This window comes from Haliaeetus leucocephalus, unplaced genomic scaffold (genome assembly GCF_000737465.1).
Source record: "Haliaeetus leucocephalus isolate CR32 unplaced genomic scaffold, Haliaeetus_leucocephalus-4.0 Scaffold207, whole genome shotgun sequence".
Lineage (NCBI taxonomy): Eukaryota > Metazoa > Chordata > Aves > Accipitriformes > Accipitridae > Haliaeetus > Haliaeetus leucocephalus.
Genome location: NW_010972643.1, coordinates 254,758 through 276,119, shown reverse-complemented (window position 1 = coordinate 276,119; position 21,362 = coordinate 254,758). Strand labels below are relative to the sequence as shown.

The 21,362-nt window shown below is 40.3% G+C and overlaps 1 protein-coding gene across 1 annotated transcript in view; it reads left to right on the top strand.

The window, feature by feature from the left end:
- Positions 1-21,362, top strand: part of BMP5 (bone morphogenetic protein 5) — a 60,216-nt gene that overhangs the window by 7,150 nt on the left and 31,704 nt on the right. The window contains exon 2 of the mRNA XM_010566371.1: positions 19,998-20,190. Within this exon, the coding sequence (XP_010564673.1) occupies positions 19,998-20,190 (193 nt within the window). The remainder of the gene's footprint in view (positions 1-19,997; positions 20,191-21,362) is intronic.

The following is a 21,362-nucleotide window of genomic DNA, read 5'->3' as shown; positions in this document are numbered from 1 at the left end:
CAGGACCACTTTGGCACATACGTGATCTCCCACACTTATTGCTCCTGTTATTATTTTCTCTGAATGTCAAATTATGCAAAGAATTTTACCATGGCTACCTGCCTACTTACTGCCTGAGTTATGGAGGTAATTACGACATGGGCAGTTCCTTTTTCTTCTCTTTTTAGCCACAGTGGTTCCTTTCAGCTTGCTTTCATAGGCCGACAAACTAATAGAGTTTTGCAGAAAATTGATTGATTACAGTCTGATCATTCTAGGTGTCATCTGGTGTTTCCACATAGCTGAGAATGAACAGTTTATGAAGTGCCAATTGCAGCCTCCAGCTAAAGAAAGGCTCCCCAGGGCTTCAGGAGAGCTCTGGCTGCTACCAGACTTTATAATTATTTCCCACACTTTTCCCCATCCTCTCCTACTTGTCCTTTCCCTTGTGTCTAACCCCCGCCGTCTAGGCAGGGTCACTGAACTTTAATTTTATGTCAGTGGCATTTCGCTGCAGAAAGGATTAAAGACCCAGAAAGCAGCGAGACTAGGCGACAGCGCGGGAGTTGGAGAGGGAAGGAATGAGAACAGGGAGGAGAGAAAAATGGCAAAGCACGGACCAAGCCTTACAGGGAGGACAGCCCTCTTCTTCTTGGTAGGCAATGGCCAACGTGCAGGGCTGGACACAGACCTGCTGGGCATGGGAAAGGTTCACGATAGAGAAAAAGCCTCTGCAGGAGCTGGTATTACTGAAAGAGTTAGTCCTGCTCCTCTGTGCCTCACGTGGAGCGTGGTGATATAGCGCTAAGAGCATTTCCCATGCCAGTAGAGTTACAAAAGTGGAGGAAAGTTCATCCCGGTAGGGAGAAGAAGGTGCATGCGGACAGAGGAAGGGGAAAGAACAAGATAAAGACAGATAATGTGCAAATTAAAGAGCAAATGAGTCCAGGTATGGGTTTCTTCTCCTAGTAAGCCTTGCAGGTGAAGGGAGCAGTTTTCTTCTCACTCCCTCGTGGCAGAGCAACTACCTCAACCTCCCCAGGCACTTGGCTCCCCAGGCAAAAGTTTTTGTCCTTGCAAAAGAAAACACAGCTCCCCCCACCCTTCAGTACATCTGTGCAGGGAGTACACAGACGGGCTACTAACGTTTGCAGCCATAAATAACGTAGAAGCTAGCTTTTAAAAACCGCAGGTTAAAGGATGAGGGCTGCCATGACGCACACAGAGAGGTTGAGATCAGAGGAGCAGCTAAAAGGGGTCGGGAGAAACAATGAATCCCCTTGTTCTGAGTCATATTTATGAGTGCTCCATTGCACCTAAAGTTCATATTTTATTGGCTAGGCCATGGGGTTTCCCCATTTGCTCATCTCTTAAAATAACACCCCTGGTTAAAATTTCCTATAAAACACAGAAATGCTACAGCAGGCAGAACTTGTCAACCCTGACAACTACATTATTTAAGTTTGTGGGTGGGGTACACCAAGCAGGAGCTGGTTAGTGTTTTGCACTGAATTATGAATTTGTTTCTATAGAAAAAACGACCGTAAAACAAGTAGAAAAGGACAGGTTTTACAGCTCAGCTCTCCACTCAGAAACTTCCCACTGTTATTGAGGCATGCTCCAAAAGGTGAATCTAAGTGTTTAGTTCCCAACTGTTTTTGAGCAACTGCTCTGGTGCAATAGATCAAGAACTTGGCTTTATTGATCACTGTTATACAACTCAATGGCATGTGTGGTACCTTGCCAGAATGTGGCTTTACTTTTTTTCCCACTGTAATTCAGGGCAAACTGAGACAACAGCTATTAATGAGTCAGAGCCTAGAAAACTAATCAGGACCACTAGTGCTGGTACATGATACATATCCACAGCTGACAACCAGTGACTTTGCAGAAGCAAAATTCCATTTAACTCTCTTTTTGGAGGAGAATCAGGAGGAGGTAGGAATTTGCATAGCTGAAATTTCTGTTAAGTTTATCTTTATCTGACTTAGCAATATTACCCATTCAGCCCCCATGAGAACCAAAGGGTCTTCTCCAGCCTCAACAATTCTGTGATTCTGTCCCTTTGTAGACTGTGTCTATCAAATGAAATTATTATTGTTCTAAGTCTCGTGTATTTGACTGTAGTCAAATTAATGAAGCTATATTCATATTATCTGGAAAAGCTGTACCCATAACCCAGAGTAATTATTATAGATTAATAACAATTTGTCTAGGCATATCCATTTAAAACATCCCTTTTTTAAAAGTGAGGGGGAAATACAGATATGGTATTCAACTATAAGGTACTGCAAAATAATTTCTAAAAGATACTGTGTTGGACTTTCATGATATGGATAGCATCAGTTTTGAGGGTAGAGGTGTTAAATTCTGTCCTGACAAACCTAGACTACAGAAGAGGAAAGAGCAGGGACACTGGGTGATTTGTGAGTCTGATTTTGGGGCAGTGGGCAGATGGCACCTGATGGCACCTGATGCCTGGAGCCATGGCATTCTAGTGGCATGGTTTGCAAAAATGTTAGCTGAGAAATCAAAAGAGTGGGCAAACAGTAGCGTGGATGATAAAGCCATGGGAGCAAAAGCAAGCCCAGCGTACCACTGCATGACAGCAGTAGTCTCTGTGGTGATTTATGATGGCTGAGATCCAGCAGGAATATAGCTTTGGGAAAGTTGTTCGCAAGGTTCCCTCAGCTGGGGTATATGTCAATAACTACAAGTCGTAAGATGCTAGTGATCCCAAAGGTTGATGTGCTACTCCTGACCAGGTTAACTTGCTGCCTTGCACATGAAATGTGTGCAAATGTTTTGTAGTGGGTCTGTACCAGCCCCATCCTGAAAGTTGGAGAGTGAAACGTCTGAGCAGCCAAATAAGAAAAACCTGAAGAGCTTCAGATAGAGAATGAAAACAGCGTGCCTCTGTTTTCCAGTCCATAAAATTAGGATGGGCAAATACTTCTGTGTTCATTTTCACTTCTGTGCACTCTCATTCTTTGACCTTGCAGACTACTGGAATATCTTTCTTCTTGTGAAGCCTCTTTTTATTCTGTCTGTGTGCTCTGTAAAATACCTCCCTCTAAGAGCCTCGCAACACCTTGCATTTTCTCATGGTGATCTCAAGTGTTATTTTAGAAAGGGCTAAAAAAAGCCCTTCTATAAGGGCAACAAGTCTACTGTTCTTAAACCAGACAGTTTTACAAAACCGTGAAAAAGAAAAAGAAACACTGGCATTAAAGCAACAAAAATGAGATTTGAGATCTGGTACAATGGAGAGAGGACGTGTGGCTAGTTTAGCTCTTGTTCTCACAATATAGATTTGCGCTGCTCTGAGGCATGTGTGCATGCCTATCAGTTCGTGAGCACGGCTTTGTGTATGTAATATAGAAAGCATGTAAATCTTCAGTTTTAGTCATTGGGATTTTTTCCCCCTTAAATCATAATATTCTTTCCCATCAATACTATGTAGCTTTAGCAGCCCTGACCTTTCAAGCTGCCTGTTTGGGCCAGTGTTTATCAGATGACCGTTTGACCTCCTTGTTAATTGTACTTAATTACATCCTGTTGTAACATTTTGAAATAAGGAGGAGAGTTTATGGATCTGCTCCAAAGAGCTGAAGACTAAAACGGCAGCAGAATTCAGTGGTATGAGGTGCTGAGTAATCTTGTAGTTAGGTCAACAAGAGCTGTGCCTTGTCCAGTTGATTGCAAAATTGGATCCTTAAACGGTTCCTTTTCCATTTAGGATCCTTGGTACTTCTGAGAATAAAATCACACAATATCCTCTGTTCTGAGAAGGACTTCTCCTCTCTTATCTCAGCTTGGAGCTTTCTCTAAAGAGATCAAGGAATGAGAGGCCTATCAACAGCAGTGCAAGGGCTGAAGTTCACATATGATGATATAAAAAAGACAAGCCTCTGTTGCCACAAGTGATCTCTCTGTGGTTTTCTAAAACTCCAGAGTTCCTTGTGCTTCCCTAGAATTGCCAGTTCCCATGAGCTTTTTGAGACTTGTATAATATCTGCTATGAGATTTTCTGTGCATTGATGATTTATGTGAACATCTAAGGTTTCATTAAAAAGCAGCAATCATCCCTTGCAGTTGCAGAAAAACAAAAATGAAGGCAAATCAACATCCAGAAACAGATGCAGGTTTTGAAAGTGGGCACTCTAAAGTCTCGGAAAGCAACTTCAAACATTTCTTTTTTTATAATGCTTTTCATCTAGCTTATGGCTTCTGAAACACATAAGGTTGACCATACTGCTTCTCTTCTCACTAGAGATGTTTCCTCTACTGTTGTTGTTCCATAGGTCACTTTCCACAACCTTGATTTATAAGATTATAGTAAACTTGATTTCCTAAAATGAATGAAGACAAAAAGAAACAGAAGCTATAGAAAAATTAATACCAAGTGAAAATCTAGTCCCAAGACTTTAAGGATCACAAAGCAAAAGAATACACCTTCAATTTTATTTTATTAGAACACTGATAATTAGACTTATTGGAGAATGAAGTGCCATGAAGAATTAATTGTCTGTAGTAGTAAACTACTCATAATTATGGCATTATTGTAAATGGTTTATTATCCAGCGTGAGTCATATTCTGGATAAAAAAGACAAGTTATTTAGTACTGTGCTGTGAGACTCTAGGCTGACACAGCACTGCCCATGATTATCACCATTAACTGAACAGTATTGTTGTGAAAGCTAAAAGTCTGTACTGTCTCTCAGGTAGCAAAGATTAAACCTACAGTTCAGCTACACACAGTTGCATTTACATAGTTAAATGGTTTTTACATGTTGATTTAAGTTACAAGCTGATATCATTAAAATAAAAACCAGAATTTGCTGAATATCATAGTAAGGTATTCAAAGATCGTAATGTTTAAATCCTCTTTGGTGTTAAGCAATAGGAAGTATAACTGAAATCATACAATTAGATATGATGACTTCAGGGAGGGCCGATTTACTTTTCAGAATTTTGAGAAATACATGTAATGTGGCACAATATAGTTTTGTTTATCAAAGTAGTTCAAAATTAGGTATTATTTCAGAATAAAGTTCTTTCTTTTGATTCCTTGGTGTGCTCCTTTATTAATGTCATCTTACAGTTATCGACTATGGGTCTTCAAAAAGTAATATTTTTTTCATCACTTCTTAAACTATTGAATTAATAATCATGTTTACTGAGGCTGTATATCATAATGAGATCACATTTACAAGGAGATAATTTTATATATATATATTTAAGTAAATATATTTTAATTAATATTTTATAAAATGTATGCACATATATATTTTTCACATATATATATGGTAATGGAAAATCCGGACACCGTTTATGCTATAGAGTGAATACCAAGTAGATCGAGTTCATGTTGCAATTCACTGGGTCAGAATGGAGGGAGTAATGTCATTAAGATTAACAACATAGTACCCCCATTTTGGTTTCCCAGCAACAATGTTTTGCTTTCTCCATATTTGTACGTATTTCTTAGAAATGGAAAAATACAAAGGATGTGCTTACTAGCATGTGTGTGTGTACAGAGGAGTCCTAAGGTAAAAGGGGTTTATCACAGGACTTGAATCAATGAAACAGGCACATGCATGAACTGAAAACTTGGCTACATGGGCACAGCTCCTGAATAAGTTATGACCTGTTCATCCTGTGTTTACATTACCATCTGCTGCTGTACAGGAAAAGAACCCTTTCTATTAACATTATATCACCTTGGGTCAATGAGATTTACGTGGACTCCATTAAAACAGGCTGCTTCAAGCTTGTCCGCAGGTGGGGAGTGTGCTCTCATCAAAATGGGAATGAAAGCAAGCCTCTAAAAGAAGATACTGTGATGCTTCCAGTTTTAGGGATGGGCAACAGCTGGTTCTAAAGTACCTAAAAAAGAAAACCAGGCCTATCACCAAAGATTAGGGCAGTAGTCCCTTCTAGCCCTAGTGGAAACCATGGTTTAGCGCAAACACCTGCAAAGGCAAAGGCTGATCAGATGCTGTAAAATGCATGCCAAATATTCTTAATGGTGTTGTACCAAAAAGATTGCATTTGGAATAAAAGCACAATGTTAGTGGTCACGTTCCCACTCCCTGCTCATTCTTACCCTCTGCTCAGAAAGACACCGAAATTTTGTCTGAGACCCATCAGCTCAACTATAAGGAGCAGAGAGAAGCCAGTATTATAACGTACCATATGAGCTTCAGGAGATCATCTTTGCTGTTCCAGAGACCTGTTGCACCTACAGATACCTCTACAATCAGCCTGGGTATTGTGTTTGTAAGTAACTTGGCGAGGAATATGAGAAATGCAGTCCCAGGTGGAATAACAGTGGAAATGCAGGAATGATACAGGGATGTCCCCGGTACTGGGCAGCCAGCTCTAGGTGGCCGTGCTGAGCGGGGGGATTGGAGCAGTTGACCTCCTGAGGTCCCTTCCGACCTCAGCTCTTCTGTGACTCTGTGACAGAACGGTAACAGAGAAGGGGGATCTTACTCTCGTCTTATACATTGACATCAATCATTCCTTCTTTTTTTTTTTTTTTTTTGGAGTGGAGTGATGATCTTGCTCAGACAATTGTTGGATGAGCAGTTCTGTGTGCTCAAAGTGTCATGCTTTTTCTCTCTACTTTGGAAATTATTTTCTTGCTTTTTATGTCACTTTGAGACTCCTGTGTCTGTCTCCCCAAGTCTGTCCAAAGTAACCTACTGTGAGAAATCACCACCTATTGTCATGTTACCTGGAGCCAAGCTAAGCTCTTTCATGGCACAAATATTTTTTGTGAAGACTACTTTTCCTTTCCTCTGGCAGTGCAGGTGTATTGCTGGATGGCCATCCCAGTGATCTTTTAAGTCACTAACAGTCAGTGAATTTCTGCCCTGGAAGAGGGTCAAAATACAATGTTCATTAACTTTCGTAAGACTTAAGTTTCTTTCAGGAAAAACAAAGTCCAGCTGTTTTTTCCTTCTTGTTGAGGGGACTTATTCTGTATGGGGGATTATATGTGGGTGAAATAATCTCTCTTTGCAAGACTAAATCATGATCAGATTAGACTACCAGAGCTGCAGAGGAAAGGGTGCAGTTTGAATCAGTATAACAAGCTGTTAAAATCACAGCCAGCTCCCAAACAGGCTGTTAAAATCTGCTGTCTGAAAGTGCCACTCCTCACCACCACTGCCCAGTCTCCTGGCTGCTCTTCCTCCTCATCTTCCTCCTGTTTGTCGCCAGGTGTAATGTCAGGGAGGGCCCATCCATGCTTCTGGCCCCGTCACTCTGTTTCTCAGCACCACTGCTTGGGCACTGCTTAGGCTGTCCTAGGTGTGCCCTTGGTGTTGGCCAACAGCGAGCATGCACAGGGCAACCCTTCAAAATGAGGGCTAGCAATTTACATAAGATGAAATTCCAGTCTCTTTACATTTTTTAATTTTTAAGGTGATGACTCAGTTAGTATAGCAATTAGCCCAGTATATACTTGGGCACACAAAGTATAACTCCGAGGAACCCTGAATTCACTTGAGCCATACTGACATACTAGCTAAGCACATGGCCTGTGATCAGCTATTTTTTGCAAATGTATTTAATATCCTATCTATAATATAGCATATAAAAATAATTTTTAATTTGTTATATGTAATAAAGCATTTTTGTACTCTCTAAATGAGATGTTCTTGAGGGTTTCCCTTTCTCATCGTTGTTACAGCTGGACTGTTTTTTGTGGAATGTTTGGTCAGTGTCACGGAGTATGGGTAATATTGAAATACTCAGAAGTGAGCACAGGGTAAGCAGAAAATAGTGCCTTTAGAGTTGTTTCCAGTTTGGCACAACTTCCATGGAATCTTTTCGGACAAATTCCACAGCGGGAAGTGCATGGAGTTTATTAGACAACATGTTTGAATGGTAAACAGTGGAGTGACTTGCCAATTCTGGATGGAAGTGAGCAGAGGGTTAACATGAGCAGGAACTAAGGAGATGTGGGAAGATAGAATGGGCTTTAATGTTTAACTTTTACTCCCCTGCCAGTTGCCCTATGATGATGTATGCCCTTTCACCCTCCTCAGAAGTTATGTTCCATCTGTATACTTTTACAGTGTCAAAACAGTTATAACTTACACCTATTTTCTGACCATTGGATCCCAGAGGTATAACTTTTGTTCTTATTCAGTTGCAGCTGAATCCAAGAGGGATCTTTTTTTCTGTCATTTGTTAACCTTGGGGTTGTGTTGATCTGACATCCTGACTTTCACACACAGTCAGAAACCTGGGAATAATTGTTAGTTTTCTTTGTGATGATCTGTGATTAGAGAAAAACAAGATTAAATATGAAAAAAAATGCAAGTCGATTGACAGATGGTATCAAAATGTACTGGCTTTGCCAAAGCCCAGGCAAAATAGACATCATTGAAAATGCAGACAAAATTACAATGTCAGGCATGGTGGTGTAAAGATTAGCTAATTTATCTATGCATTAGCTCAGAACTACATAATACAGTGATCTTTTCTCTATCTGTTCTATTCTTTCAAGTAACAATTTATTTTTCACTGATGAAAATGAACACAACCAAAAATCTAGTAGATATGTATTTTTAACATAGGTATTTGTGACTGGAGTGTCTTTGTAATACAGTGAGACTTAAACCAATTAAGAAATCACAGGATCCTTACTTATTACATTCAGAATAGCAAACTGCATGTGATTTTTTTTCTTCATTGCCTCCTCCCAGACCCTTCGTTGCGATGCTTCCCTCTTACGGCACATGTTACTACTGACAGCACAAAATGGGTCCAAATACAACCTGTTACTGTTAATCCTAGCAGCTGTGATGAGCTGGACTTTCAACTTTAAAATTTATGGAAGACAATTCAGCTGTGATTCATTCTACCACTGTTAGTAGAATTAAAAAACACATATATGCAGTGTATCTTTTATTGTGCGTTGTGCTACAGCTGAACAACTGGAGTGAAAAACTTGCATTTGGGAGGTTGAAGGATACAGTGCATTATACTGTTGAAAGCAGAAGAAAAATTAGATTTTGAGGAATTACTTTGCCAACTATCTTTTATATTAGGATCACGATAATAGACTCTCATAATTCTGTTCACTTCCAAAATTGAATCTCTTTATTCTGTTTACTTACTCCTACTCTTGCATTGGCCAGGATCAAACCAGCATACGAAAAGCAGGGTGTTCCTTTTTGACTTATTCTGTATCAACAACTGAAAGCCTTCCAGCATTTAATTATTATTGGAGCAGCTGCAGCGTAGCACTTGTTTTGACTTGTTGAGCAAGTGCATTTGACTTGGAAGAAGAGTAAATTGAATGAATAACACATGTTTACTGATGAAATTTTCAACAAAACATTTGCTATGGAATGAAGACCGGCAATTTCACTAAAACATCTATTTTATCCCCTATTTGAGTGTGAAGTAACAAGAAGGCATCATAGGTAATCTCATGGTGTACAGAACTCCTGGGAGATGATGCGTGAGAAAGCCAAGCACAGTTATGCCTCTTTGGTTGAGGCATTTCTTTAGGTCTGTGCTTATAAAAGTTGCTGGCAGGCACTGTTATACGGTTCCTGGGAACTCCTTCCTGCTCAGGGTGAATGCTGAAAACTTTTAATTACTAACCAAGCTCTAATTCTTACAATAATTTATGAAAAAAAAAAAATTATCCTTTTACATATTCACTTATATTCTACCATGTTTTTGTAACTTCCATTATTTGCCTTGTTGCTGCTTACCACTTACTAAATTTGAATACATTGCATGTACATTTTGCGGGGATTAGAAAGTAGAAATCACATAATTTCAAAGTCCATCTTAATAATAATCTAGTGTTTCAAACTATTTTGACTTTTTCAAATGTGTGTTTTGTTAATTGCTAAGAATCTATCAGACCTTACTGACTACAACAACAAAATTAAGAACTTAAAATTTTAGTAATAAAACAATGCTTTGCTAGTCATTCTCAAAAGATGTAATACTAAATGCTCGGGTAGGATACATCAATATTCTAACCTATTTTTTAATAAAGTATGGGATAGTGAAATACATTTCTTCTATGAGGGATAAAGAAAGAAAACCAATATGTGCTTGAAAAAAGTCCAGGCAATGTATTATTCTTTTCTTTTTCTTTAAATTACAGTTTTGCTTTTCATGCTTGCTCTAGATTCTGTTGCAGTCGCTGAAGGTTTTTTTCATTGACTTTATCTTGACCTGAATTACTTTGCAATTCATACAGTTCAGTAATTCTGTGCAATTACAGAAGGGATGTTCTAACATTAAAAGTCTGGATTCAATAAATACTAGATGATTTTTCATTTATTGAAACTGCCACTAACTGCACAGTATTTCATCAAATAATTTTCAAACTGTCCCTAATTTAGTTAAGCAAAATAGCCAAATGTTGCTTGTTGATATTAGTAGCTGACCTGAAAATAAAGAATTTAGTGAAATAACTCTAAGTTTACAGCAGTGTAACTTGCTTCAGAATATGACCTAACAAGCTTTCTCCTTTGTATTTTAATAAGAAAGTATATTTCATGTAAAAGCAATTTACATCATTCTTTCAAAACCACATCTGTAAATCTATAATTTCTTTAAATACAAACAGTCTAATAATAATAAATACAGAGAAACTCAAATATACAGTACTGCAATAAAGCAGTTCTTAAGAAACAGAACTGTTGTAATAAAAAAAAAATAAAGTTTCTGCAGACTTACCCTCCCTAATTAAGCAAAACTCTCACTGATTATGGAAATAGTTTTGCTTCAGTTGGAAAGGGATCAGAATTTGGATTAAGCTTCTGACACTGAGTTTCGTGTTTAAGATAGGATATGTGTGGAATGTAATTTTGCGGACACCTAATTTCCACGCCTGCCTACATTTTTGACTTAAAGGATCATAGAATCGTAGAATCGTTTAGATTGGAAAACACCTTTAAGATCATTGAGTCTAACTGTAAACCTGATAGTGCCAAGTCCACCACTAAACCATGTCCTTAAGTGCCACATCTACACGCCTTTTAAATACCTCCAGGGATGGTGACTCAACCACTTCCCTGGGCAGCCTGTTGCAATGCTTGACAACCTTTTTGGTGAAGAATTTTTTCCTAATATCCAATCTAAACCTCCCCTGGTGCAACTTGAGGCCATTTCCTCTTGTCCTATTGCTTGCTACTTGGGAGAAGAGACCAACCCCCACCTCACTACAACCTCCTTTCAGGCAGTTGTAGAGAGCAATAAAGTCTCCCCTCAGCCTCCTTTTCTTCATGCTAAACAACCCCGGTTGCCTCAGCTGCTCCTCATAAGACTTGTACTCCAGGCCCTTCACCAGCCCTTCACCAGCTTGGTTGCCCTTCTCTGGACACGCTCCAGCACCTCCATGTCTTTCCTGCAGTGAGGGGCCAAAAACTGAACACAGGATTCGAGGTGCGGCCTCACCAGTGCCCAGTACAGGGGGACGATCACCTCCCTGCTCCTGCTGGCCACACTATTTCTGATACAGGCCAGGATGCCGTTGGCCTTCTGGGCCACCTGGGCACGCTGCTGGCTCATATTCAGCTGGCTGTTGACCAACACCCCCAGGTCCTTTTCCATTGGACAGCCTTCCAGCCGCTCTCCCCCAAGCCTGTAGTGCTGCGCGGGGTTGTTGTGACCCAAGTGCAGGACCCGGCACTTGGCCTTGTTGAACCTCATACAGTTGGCCTCGGCCCATTGATCCAGCCTGTCCAGATCCTTCTGTAGAGCCTTCCTTCCCACAAGTAGATCAACACTCCTCCCCAACTTGGTGTCGTCTGCAAACTTGCTGAGGGTGCACTCGATCCCCTCGTCTAGATCATTGATAAAGATATTAAACAGAACTGTCCCTGATACTGAGCCCTGGGGAATACCACTAGTGACCGGCTGCCAACTGGATTTAACTCTATTCACCACAACTCTTTGGGCGTGCCCAGCCAGCCAGTTTTTCACCCAGCAAAGAGTACACTTGTCCAAGCCATGAGCAGCCAGTTTCTCCAGGAGAATGCTGTGGGAAACAGTGTCAAAGGCTTTACTAAAGTCTAGGTAAACAACATCCACAGCCTTTCCCTCATCCACTAAGCGGGTCACCTTGTCATAGAAGGAGATCAGGTTGGTCAAGCAGGACCTGCCTTTCATAAACCCATGCTGACTGGGCCTGATCACCTGGTTGTCCTGTACGTGCCATGTGATGGCACTCAAGATGATCTGCTCCATAACCTTCCCCGGCACCAAGGTCAGACTGTAGCTGACCAGGTCCTCCTTTCAACCCTTCTTGTATATGGATGTCACATTTGCTAACTTCCAGTCAACTGGTACCTCCCCGGTTATCCAGGAGTGCTGATAAATTATTGAAAGTGGCTTGGTGAGCACTTGTGCCAATTCCCTCAGTACCCTTGGGTGGATTCCATCTGGCCCCATAGACTTGTGCGTGTCTAAGTGGTGTAGCAGGTCACTAAGCATTTTCCCTTGGATTATGCAGACTTCATTCTGGTCCCTATCCTTGTCTTTCAGCTCAGGAGGCTGGGTACCTGGAGAACAACTGGTCTTACTGTTGAAGACTGAGGCAAAGAATGCATTAAGTACCTTAGCCTTTTCCTCATCCTTTGTTGCTACGTTTCCCCCGCATCCAATAAAGGATGGAGATTCTCCTTAGCCCTCCTTCTGTTGCTAACGTATTTACAGAAACATTTTTAATTGTCTTTTACAGCCGTAGCCAGATTAAGCTCTAGTTGGGCTTCAGCCCTTCTAATTTTCTCCCTGTATAACCTCATGACATCCTTGTAGTCCTCCTGAGTTGCCTGCCCCTTCCTTCAAAGGTCATAAACTCCTTTTTTTTTTCTGGAGTTCCAGCTAAAACTCTTTGTTCAGTCAGGCCGGTCTTATTCCCCACCAGCTCATCTTTCAGCACATGGGGATGGCCTGCTCCTGCCCCTTAAGATTTCCTTCTTCAAGAATGTCCAGCCTTCCTGGACTCCTTTGCCCTTCAGAACTGCCTTCCAAGGACCTCTGTCAACCAGTCTCCCAAATAGGCCAAAATCTGTCCTCCGGAAGTCCAAGGTAGAAGTTCTGCTGACCCCTCTCTATACTTCTCCAAGAATTGAAAACTCTATCATTTTGTGATCACTATGCCCAAGACAGCCTCCAACCATCCCATCACCCACAAGTCCTTCTCTGTTCACAAACAGGGCACCTTCCCTCATTGGGTCCGTCACCAGCTGTGTCAGGAAGGTCTCTTCCACACACTCCAGGAACCTCCTAGACTGTTTCCTCTTTGCTGTATTGTATTTCCAGCAGACATCTGGTAAGTTGAAGTCCCCCAAGAAAACAAGGGCTAGCGATTGTGAGACTTCTCCCAGCTGCTTATGGAATATTTTGTCTGCTTCTTCATCCTGCTTGCATGGTCTATAACAGACTCTTACCATGATATCTGCCTTGTCAGCTTTCCCCTGATTCTTACCCATCAACACTCAACCCTATCATCACCATCATTAAACTCTAGAAAATCGAAATACTCCCTAACATACAGGGCTATCCCACCGCCTCTCCTTCATTGCCTATCCCTTCTGAAGAGTTTATAGCTATCCACTGCAGCACTCCAGTTGTGCAAGTCATCCCGGGCCCCAGGGAGGCAGCAGACTTCCCTAAGAATTGGGTCCGGTCTGCATATTGGGCCTTCTGTTCCCATCAGAAGGGACTCTCCTATGCCAATGACCCATCTGTTTTTCTTTATGGTAGCAGTTTTGATGCAGGGTGTAGGCAGACTTAACCTCGGCAACACCTCCGAGCTAGATGAACCGTTGCCCTCGTCATTGTTCGGTTCCGCTTGCAGAGCCTCGTACCTATTACGCCAGGGCACCTGGGAAGGCTGGGGAGTCATGGAGGAGACCATGTGCTGGGCAGGAACTTGTTGCCATTGCCACCTATCCCTTAAGTCACTGTGTTCAGCCAGGTGGAGAGAAGGTAGGGAACCCTCTGAACATCCCTAAGACACAGGGACAGACGTGACTGAAGCCTGTGCAATGTATTTTCCCACCTCAGCCTGGGGAGGGAGATGGATAGGGAAATGAAGGGTTATTAAGCATAAATCACACACTCTCCTTTACTACTGGCTACAGAATATGCTTGGGAGCACCAGTGCTTCCTCACTCTGCTGATGAAAATAGGTAAAAAGAAATTAAGAAGACTTGGTACTAAAAGGAGAACAAGCAAGTGGGCATATGAGTCTGAAGCTTTATAGTTAAAACACTCAGCTGAATGATTATCTAGTAAATGCCTAATGTTGAATTAATAAAAAAATCAGGTGTGGGAACAAAAACTTAATTCATTCTCATTTTGACCCCCAGCCTCTGCATTTCTTCTGTGCAGTGGCCCAGGATGTCCCTTTGCTGGGCTACTTGGCATGCTGGCAGTTAGGATGTGGTCACTGAAAGCAGCTGATAGGGACTGAAATGTCATTTGACTGAGCAAGGGTTATGGCTTAGTCCTATTCTCTGGAGCTGCAGATGCCTGAAGGGGAAATGTAGATAAACTCCTCTGGTCTTCTTACTGGCTGGTGTAAGACAGTTGGCCCTTAACAAACAGACGTGTCTCTCCACTGACTGTATCAGGCAACCATCTCTGGTGTCCGAAACAATCCAGATCAGGATTCTTACCATTCTATAAAACAGATTAAACCCATTAATAAAGCAGTAGTGCTTAAACAAGCATTTACATTGTCTGGGATTTTTTTTTAATAATCACTTTGGGAAAGTATTTTTCATCGCACTTGAACTTTAAAAATCCACTTGATTTAAAACCTTTTTTAGAAGACTGTCGTCCTCATTCAAAAGCCAACAGGCAGAATGAAAAGGCTGCCATTTACTTCAACAAACTTTGAATTATATTTTGCATTTTTTGGACTTCCAGAGTAAAAAGATGAAAGAGATACTTGCTGAGATAAGCTTAATCTAAGTTTCTAAAGTTAATGTTAATTTTCTACAGTGTAAAAGCCTAAACAAAGTTACAAAGCTTTAGCATACATTTTTTTAAATCCATTATCTGGTTTCCTCAACTGAGAATCATGTTCTGATGAATGTGTTCTTAACATCTCTCCGATGCACTTCATTAAAATACACCTAGCATAGCTGTTGTCTGTTTATTTTTTTAAATCCTTCATTCTGCTGTAGGATCACATCTTTTCTCCTATACACATGCCCTACAAAACTTTGTTGCCTTATTTTGTTAAAAGTGAGTCACTTTAAATAGTCTAATCATGGAAGAAAGAACATGTTTCTAGAATTCGAATGTTGGAGAGAAGAACAAGAATGAAGTAAATAGCTATTTGATGTCTTTCCTTTCACAGTAGCACAATAGCTAATTCCTAGGGCCTCTGACCTTTTAGTGTCCTGTAACAGAGTACTTGCATTAATCTGTTGCTTATCTGTCACCTACTGCATTTGATATATCCAGCCTCTGCTTTCAATTATCAGTCATTAGAGGCAGCACTGAGTAATTTCAGGAGAAAACGCCTGGAACCTTTGACCTGTTTTTGTCAGATAACCACAAGTGTTCACTGTAGATAAACTATCATTTCATTATATTCAAGATGTAAATGAGTGTTGTTTGTAGTGTATCAGCTTGCTGTACCCTTTATCACCTTGAAGTGATTAAAACTGACTGGTTTACTTAGCACTTATACAAAGAATTCAGAGTAAAACAGTGAAATTCAGTGAGATTAGCGTAAATGGCCCCTTATAATTAGACACGGTCTGTAAGACCCTCCATTTTGCCTTGGCATGTATATTTAGTAGTTAAACAGTGACATTAAGTTGATTAGTGAGGCTTCACTATTTGTGAATCCAGTTGGGATCCTGGGATTTTACATTGTAAAATCAGATTATTACAACATATCTTTGGTTTGTTCCCTGGTTTGCCAAAGAAGCTTTCACTTTCCCTATGTGTCACCACATACCAACCTCTTCAGGAAAAGCAAAGCACATGTCAGTGGGAAGCTAATCACTAATGAAGGAGCATGTCTAATAGCCCCTCATGCACTATGACCTAAACTCATTGCTAGCACTTTTTACATTTTTTAAGCTCAGTCAACAGTTACTCAGACATTTATAGGTGAATTGGTAAAATATCAATTACTTATTATACTGTCCATCCATATATGTGCTTTGTATTTTTTTCCAGATGACAAATACTTTTGTTAATGAAAATCAGTGCATAACATCTTCTCTTAGAGTAAGAGATGACTCCTTCTCCAAAATATCATTTTGGTGTAAATTTGTCTTCATTCTTAGAGTTGGGCTTAGTGTTGATACAGTACAAATAGTTCATCAGTTTACCACATGGGTGGAAAATATCATTCTTTCCCACCATACACACAGGTGTTTGTGATATTCCCCTGAGCCATGATTTGTCTCATGTAACCATAGTGCTGAATGTATTAATTTCAGGTGGTATAAAAATAACATTTTAAAAAGTTGATGCTAAGAATCCTAACTGATGAAAGCAAATGAAGAATTTTGTTGCAATCAGCATTGACCCTAATATTCTAGTTACTTTTACTTAGAAAAATTATATTCCTCCAATGGTTAAAAAAGGACTTCCCAATTTTCTGGTCAATCAGTTTTTAGATGCTGTGATTGGTCCCACAGAGATGCATTTTGGCAGATGAACTGAGCAGAGCTGGAGTGACATAAGAACGCTCTGGAAGAACTGAACAGTTTAAAATGTTAACCTGTATTTTTGGGGCTGCCAGTGTTGAAAAGCTCTTGCATAAAAATATTTGAGATATGATGCCCCCCTGCACTTCATGCCATTTCAGCAGGTGAAAGGACCTCAGAGATACCCTGCTGAGCATTCACGATCTTCCCCGATAAGGTATTTATTGGATGCAGAAGGGATCAAGACTTGTGTATTATTTTCAGTATTACAATAGTCAAAATCATTAAATAACATTTCACTTTTATAACTTGGCTGTCATTCTAGCCATTAGTCATTATTGCAACTTCACCATCACTGCTTTTTTTTACAGTCTACTGTATAATGCAAGATATCCTCTAAATTTGTGAAAATTGTTTTTATGTTTTGTACATTCGCCAACAGAAATTTGAAGTTTGAGATTCTGGCTTTGTTGCGGAGAGTAGGACCTCCCTGGACTCACGTTTTTTGGTGGTGTTCAGTGCCTGTTTCCTACAACCCTTCATTTCTGCAGGCTGTTGCTACTCCCAAGTCCTGGCCTGCCTGCAAATGCTGTCTTGACCCAAGGAGATTTTGAACCTGTGTCCCTTTCAGATGGAAGTGATGCCTTTTCCTTGGGTAGACATGGAAACACAGATAAGTACTGTCTGTGTGAGCTGTAATAATTAATTTTGGGCCCATCAGGAAGTGGCTATCAGTATTCTTTCAGCAGTTGTGAGTGGTCCTGAGAGAACCCCACCAATGCTATTGCAGGGTATCGTAGAGGATTCTGTTCAAACTGTAACACATAGGGAGGGAACTGCTGTTTCCAAACTAATGTTACTAATTAGAAGGTACTTGTAAGAAACTGGACAAAAAGAAACCTCAAACCCAAATAAAAACGAAACAGGCCAGGAGTACTGACATTTAAACCTTTTATTGAGCATCTAATTCTCCAATGCTTACTCATAGTGAATAGTGATTAGTTACCTGTGCATACTGGTAAATACTTGTTGAATAAATACTAACCAGAGATATCAGAAAGGGTTGCTACGTTAAGTCTGCCTTTAATATATTTTTCATCTGAAGGTTATTGGCATATCTGTTCCACGTCAGCTTCGAAATGCCCAGTTATAACCTTAGAATCTTGCAGCAGACTCTGCTCTAGAAAAAATCCTCCCCAGGTCAGTGCATTTGCGTATGCTAATCTCTGCCAATTTGTCTCCGAAATGAAAGGCTTTACATGGACATTAAAAAAAAAAAAGGCAAACAACCCCCATACCTCAAGTCAGATCTCTGTATAGATCTCACAGTTTAGAACTGGGCAGTGGAGCTGCTAAATAGACTGTATCCTGTTTCTCTTCAGTAGCAGCCCATTCATCTTCAGGTACAGAGCAGTCAGTTTACATGCTTCTACCTCTTTTCTGCCTTACTTTTTCTACTTGGTGTATGATGGCAAACCCATGTAAGCTAAATACACACTTGAGCCAAGTAAACCTTACAGTTAGCAGACAATTTTCCTTTTGTCAGCCAGGACAGTTTCACTGAAGATAAAGTGGTCTTATAGCCTATATATTTTATTTTGGTGGTTCTTAAGGCAACATAGATTTGCACATTTTAAAAAAATATATGCTAATGAAAACAGGGATAGTTTACATTTTTGAAAGGGTGAAAGGGAAGTACACTGTAAGGGACTAGCTACATGGCCACAGGTGACTTAACTAGTAACTACTGCTCTGAAAATAATGTAAATACTTTTCTTTCGATAGCTGTCACTTCAATATGTCCCTGTACCCTTACACGGCAAGCCCAAACCATATTTTTTCTTCTTTTAGTGCATTTCTGTGCATATACATTCTAATAATGCACATATGCAGGCTTATATATAAATATATATGTGTAGTTATGCACACATACACACACATTGCATACAAAACACATACAAAATTGCTTGGGTGTACACTTATAAATGAAGATATAAGTATAAATATACATATGTATTGTAATAACATACACATTTTATTATTTATACATGCAACAGTTAGTAATCTAAATATGCGCTTTTTCAGAACTGACGTGGCTCCTCCCTCAGTTCTGAGGACTGTTAATACTAAAACGCAATAAAAGAGCAGGGGTTATAGGAGGGAAAATTTAGCGGAGCTAGGTACAGTCATAAATGTTTAGCTGGTTATCCAAACTGAATCCCAGCTCTGAGTGTTTTAGGTTTTGTCTGCCATCAGTAAAACCATGCACCCATCTCATGAGGCAGGTAGAACTTCTCCAGAAGTGAGAAGTTCTCTCTTCTCACAGAGCACAGGTTCTTCACAGGTCAATGATACGTTGCACTGTGTGGCAGTGGGAAACATGGATCATTTTCCATTGCATGTCCGTAAAATCTGAAGTATTAATCCCATAAAATGGTAATCAGCCAGTACTGTGGTCTGTAGGTTCCCTTGCCACATCAAAACATGTATTCCATTGCAAAAGTCACTCCTAACTCCAGGTCAGAACTGCAGCAGACAGTGGAATTAGCCCCAAATCAGTTGTAAACTCAAATAAACTAAAATCCTCTGTTTACTCCCCCTTAAAATTTTGTGCAATCCTGAATTAAGCAATGATGAGGTTCACTTTTTTCTTTAAGTTGTGGCAGTGTCAGAAGCAGTGGGAGCTGCATCTGCCCACCCACAGCAGGTTTGAGGGGACTTCTTAAGCCAGGAGTGTCTCCCTTTGCTGCTGGGGTCCAGAACCACTCAGCTCCTTCTTCTGCCCACTGGCAAGATGACGTTTATGCCATTAGAGTACAACACGTGTTTATTTATATGATGTAACTGCTTCTTAAATATATAGTTGTCACAGTACACTTTAGTACCACTTCAGAATTTATTACGTTAAGTGGAAATGAGCAGCACTCCTCTCATCTGCCTGGTTATTAGTGGTAATTAGTGTTTTCCAGTCATCTGTGGCTCTGACATTACTACTGCTGTGCTTATGACTACACAGAAGTCCTAAATCCTTTTGCAGATTTCAGTTTGTCCATATTTCTAGTTACTTCACAACACGCTCCCTTTCAGCTTTTTTTGATATTCTTTCCACTCCAACTTCTGGAATTTGTATAAAAGCCACCGAGGTTTTTTTCATTTTAACTGAAGACACTGGGCTGGTGGAATTTCCTTTAACTGGAAGTGTGTCTGGGCTTGTGGTTTTATTATTTGCACAGTTTTATATTGTCCTGTTTGTTTACTCCCAAGCACAGGGAATGCTCCATTAATCATGGGAAATGAGCATTCATGTCACCTCTTTAATTTACATTCAACTCTTTTTCTCACAGTTGAAAGGGACAAGGACTTCTCCCACCAGCGAAGGCACTACAAAGAGTTTCGCTTTGACCTTACTCAGATCCCGCATGGAGAGGCAGTGACAGCAGCCGAATTCCGGATATACAAAGATCGAAGCAACAGCCGCTTTGAGAATGAAACCATTCAGATTAGCATATATCAGATCATCAAGGAGTATCCAAACAGGTACCCTGTTGGCATGAACATATCACACGTTGAATAATGTCTCATGTTTCTATCTTAAGTAGGGAGACAATAACTGATCGTAAGCGTACCCTTGGCAAGGCATCGTTGCTATCACTGTGGCTTATGCAATATTAATTCCTAGGCAAAGACAACAAATACTGAGCAGGAATAAAACTTCTCTTCAACGTAATTTGTTCCAGGTTTATGCAGAGTTACATGTCCAATCTCACCAAATAATCTGCCCGTGCACAGAGAGGGTGAGGGTTCGTGTTCTCAGGGAGCAAATGGTGGAGTTGTATGCACAGTCTAAGTGTCTGGATTTGGGAAACGCACTGTTTGCTGACACTGAGGTACTACAAGCCAAGATTCACTTAGCTCCTTAAAGGCAGATAGATTGTTCCTTTGCTTTGAAGGGGCTTGGCTTTTTTGCATGTACTTTAATATTTTGCAGAATTTAATTAAAAGATAGAGTCACGCACTAACTTTAAGATGACAAATGCACACTTAACAAATGCTGCTCACCAAAACCGAAAATTAAAACAAATCATAGAATCATAGAATCATTTAGGTTGGAAAAGACCTTTAAGATCATTGAGTCCAGCTGTAAACCTCACACTGTCAATTCCACCACTAAATCCTGTCCCTAAGTGCCACATATGACGTTACACATGAGCAAATCTCTGAACCTGAGTTTGCAGAGCTTTGTGTGTGACATACTTCCAAGACTCTACAAGACCTGAGTAAATGACCAGATTTCACCAAGCAAAGTAGTCAAATACCTGAAAATTCCCATTGAAAACTAGTAGCAATTCCAAGATGCTTCTGAAAAAAGCTACATACATGCAAAAATTGGGTTTTGAAATTAAATTAGCTTATGTCTTTTCTCAGAAAAGTGTGGGGGGGGGGAAGGTTTTTTTTGAGATAAACAAAAACTCTCCCTCGTCTTGGAACAGATAGAACATTTCTATCCCGGGCATGTTTAGCAAAAGCAAAGAAAATGGCAACCTAAACTTGCAGAGTATTCTGGAGGAAAAAAATGCCCCATCACCAGTTAGCTCGAAGGTTGGGCCAGAGTTCAAATCTCTTTTCTGCCCACAGAAGCTTGAGCTTGTACCTTCCAGGTGAGATCTCTGAATGTCAAGTTATAAAATATTTATGGCTATAACCAGGGA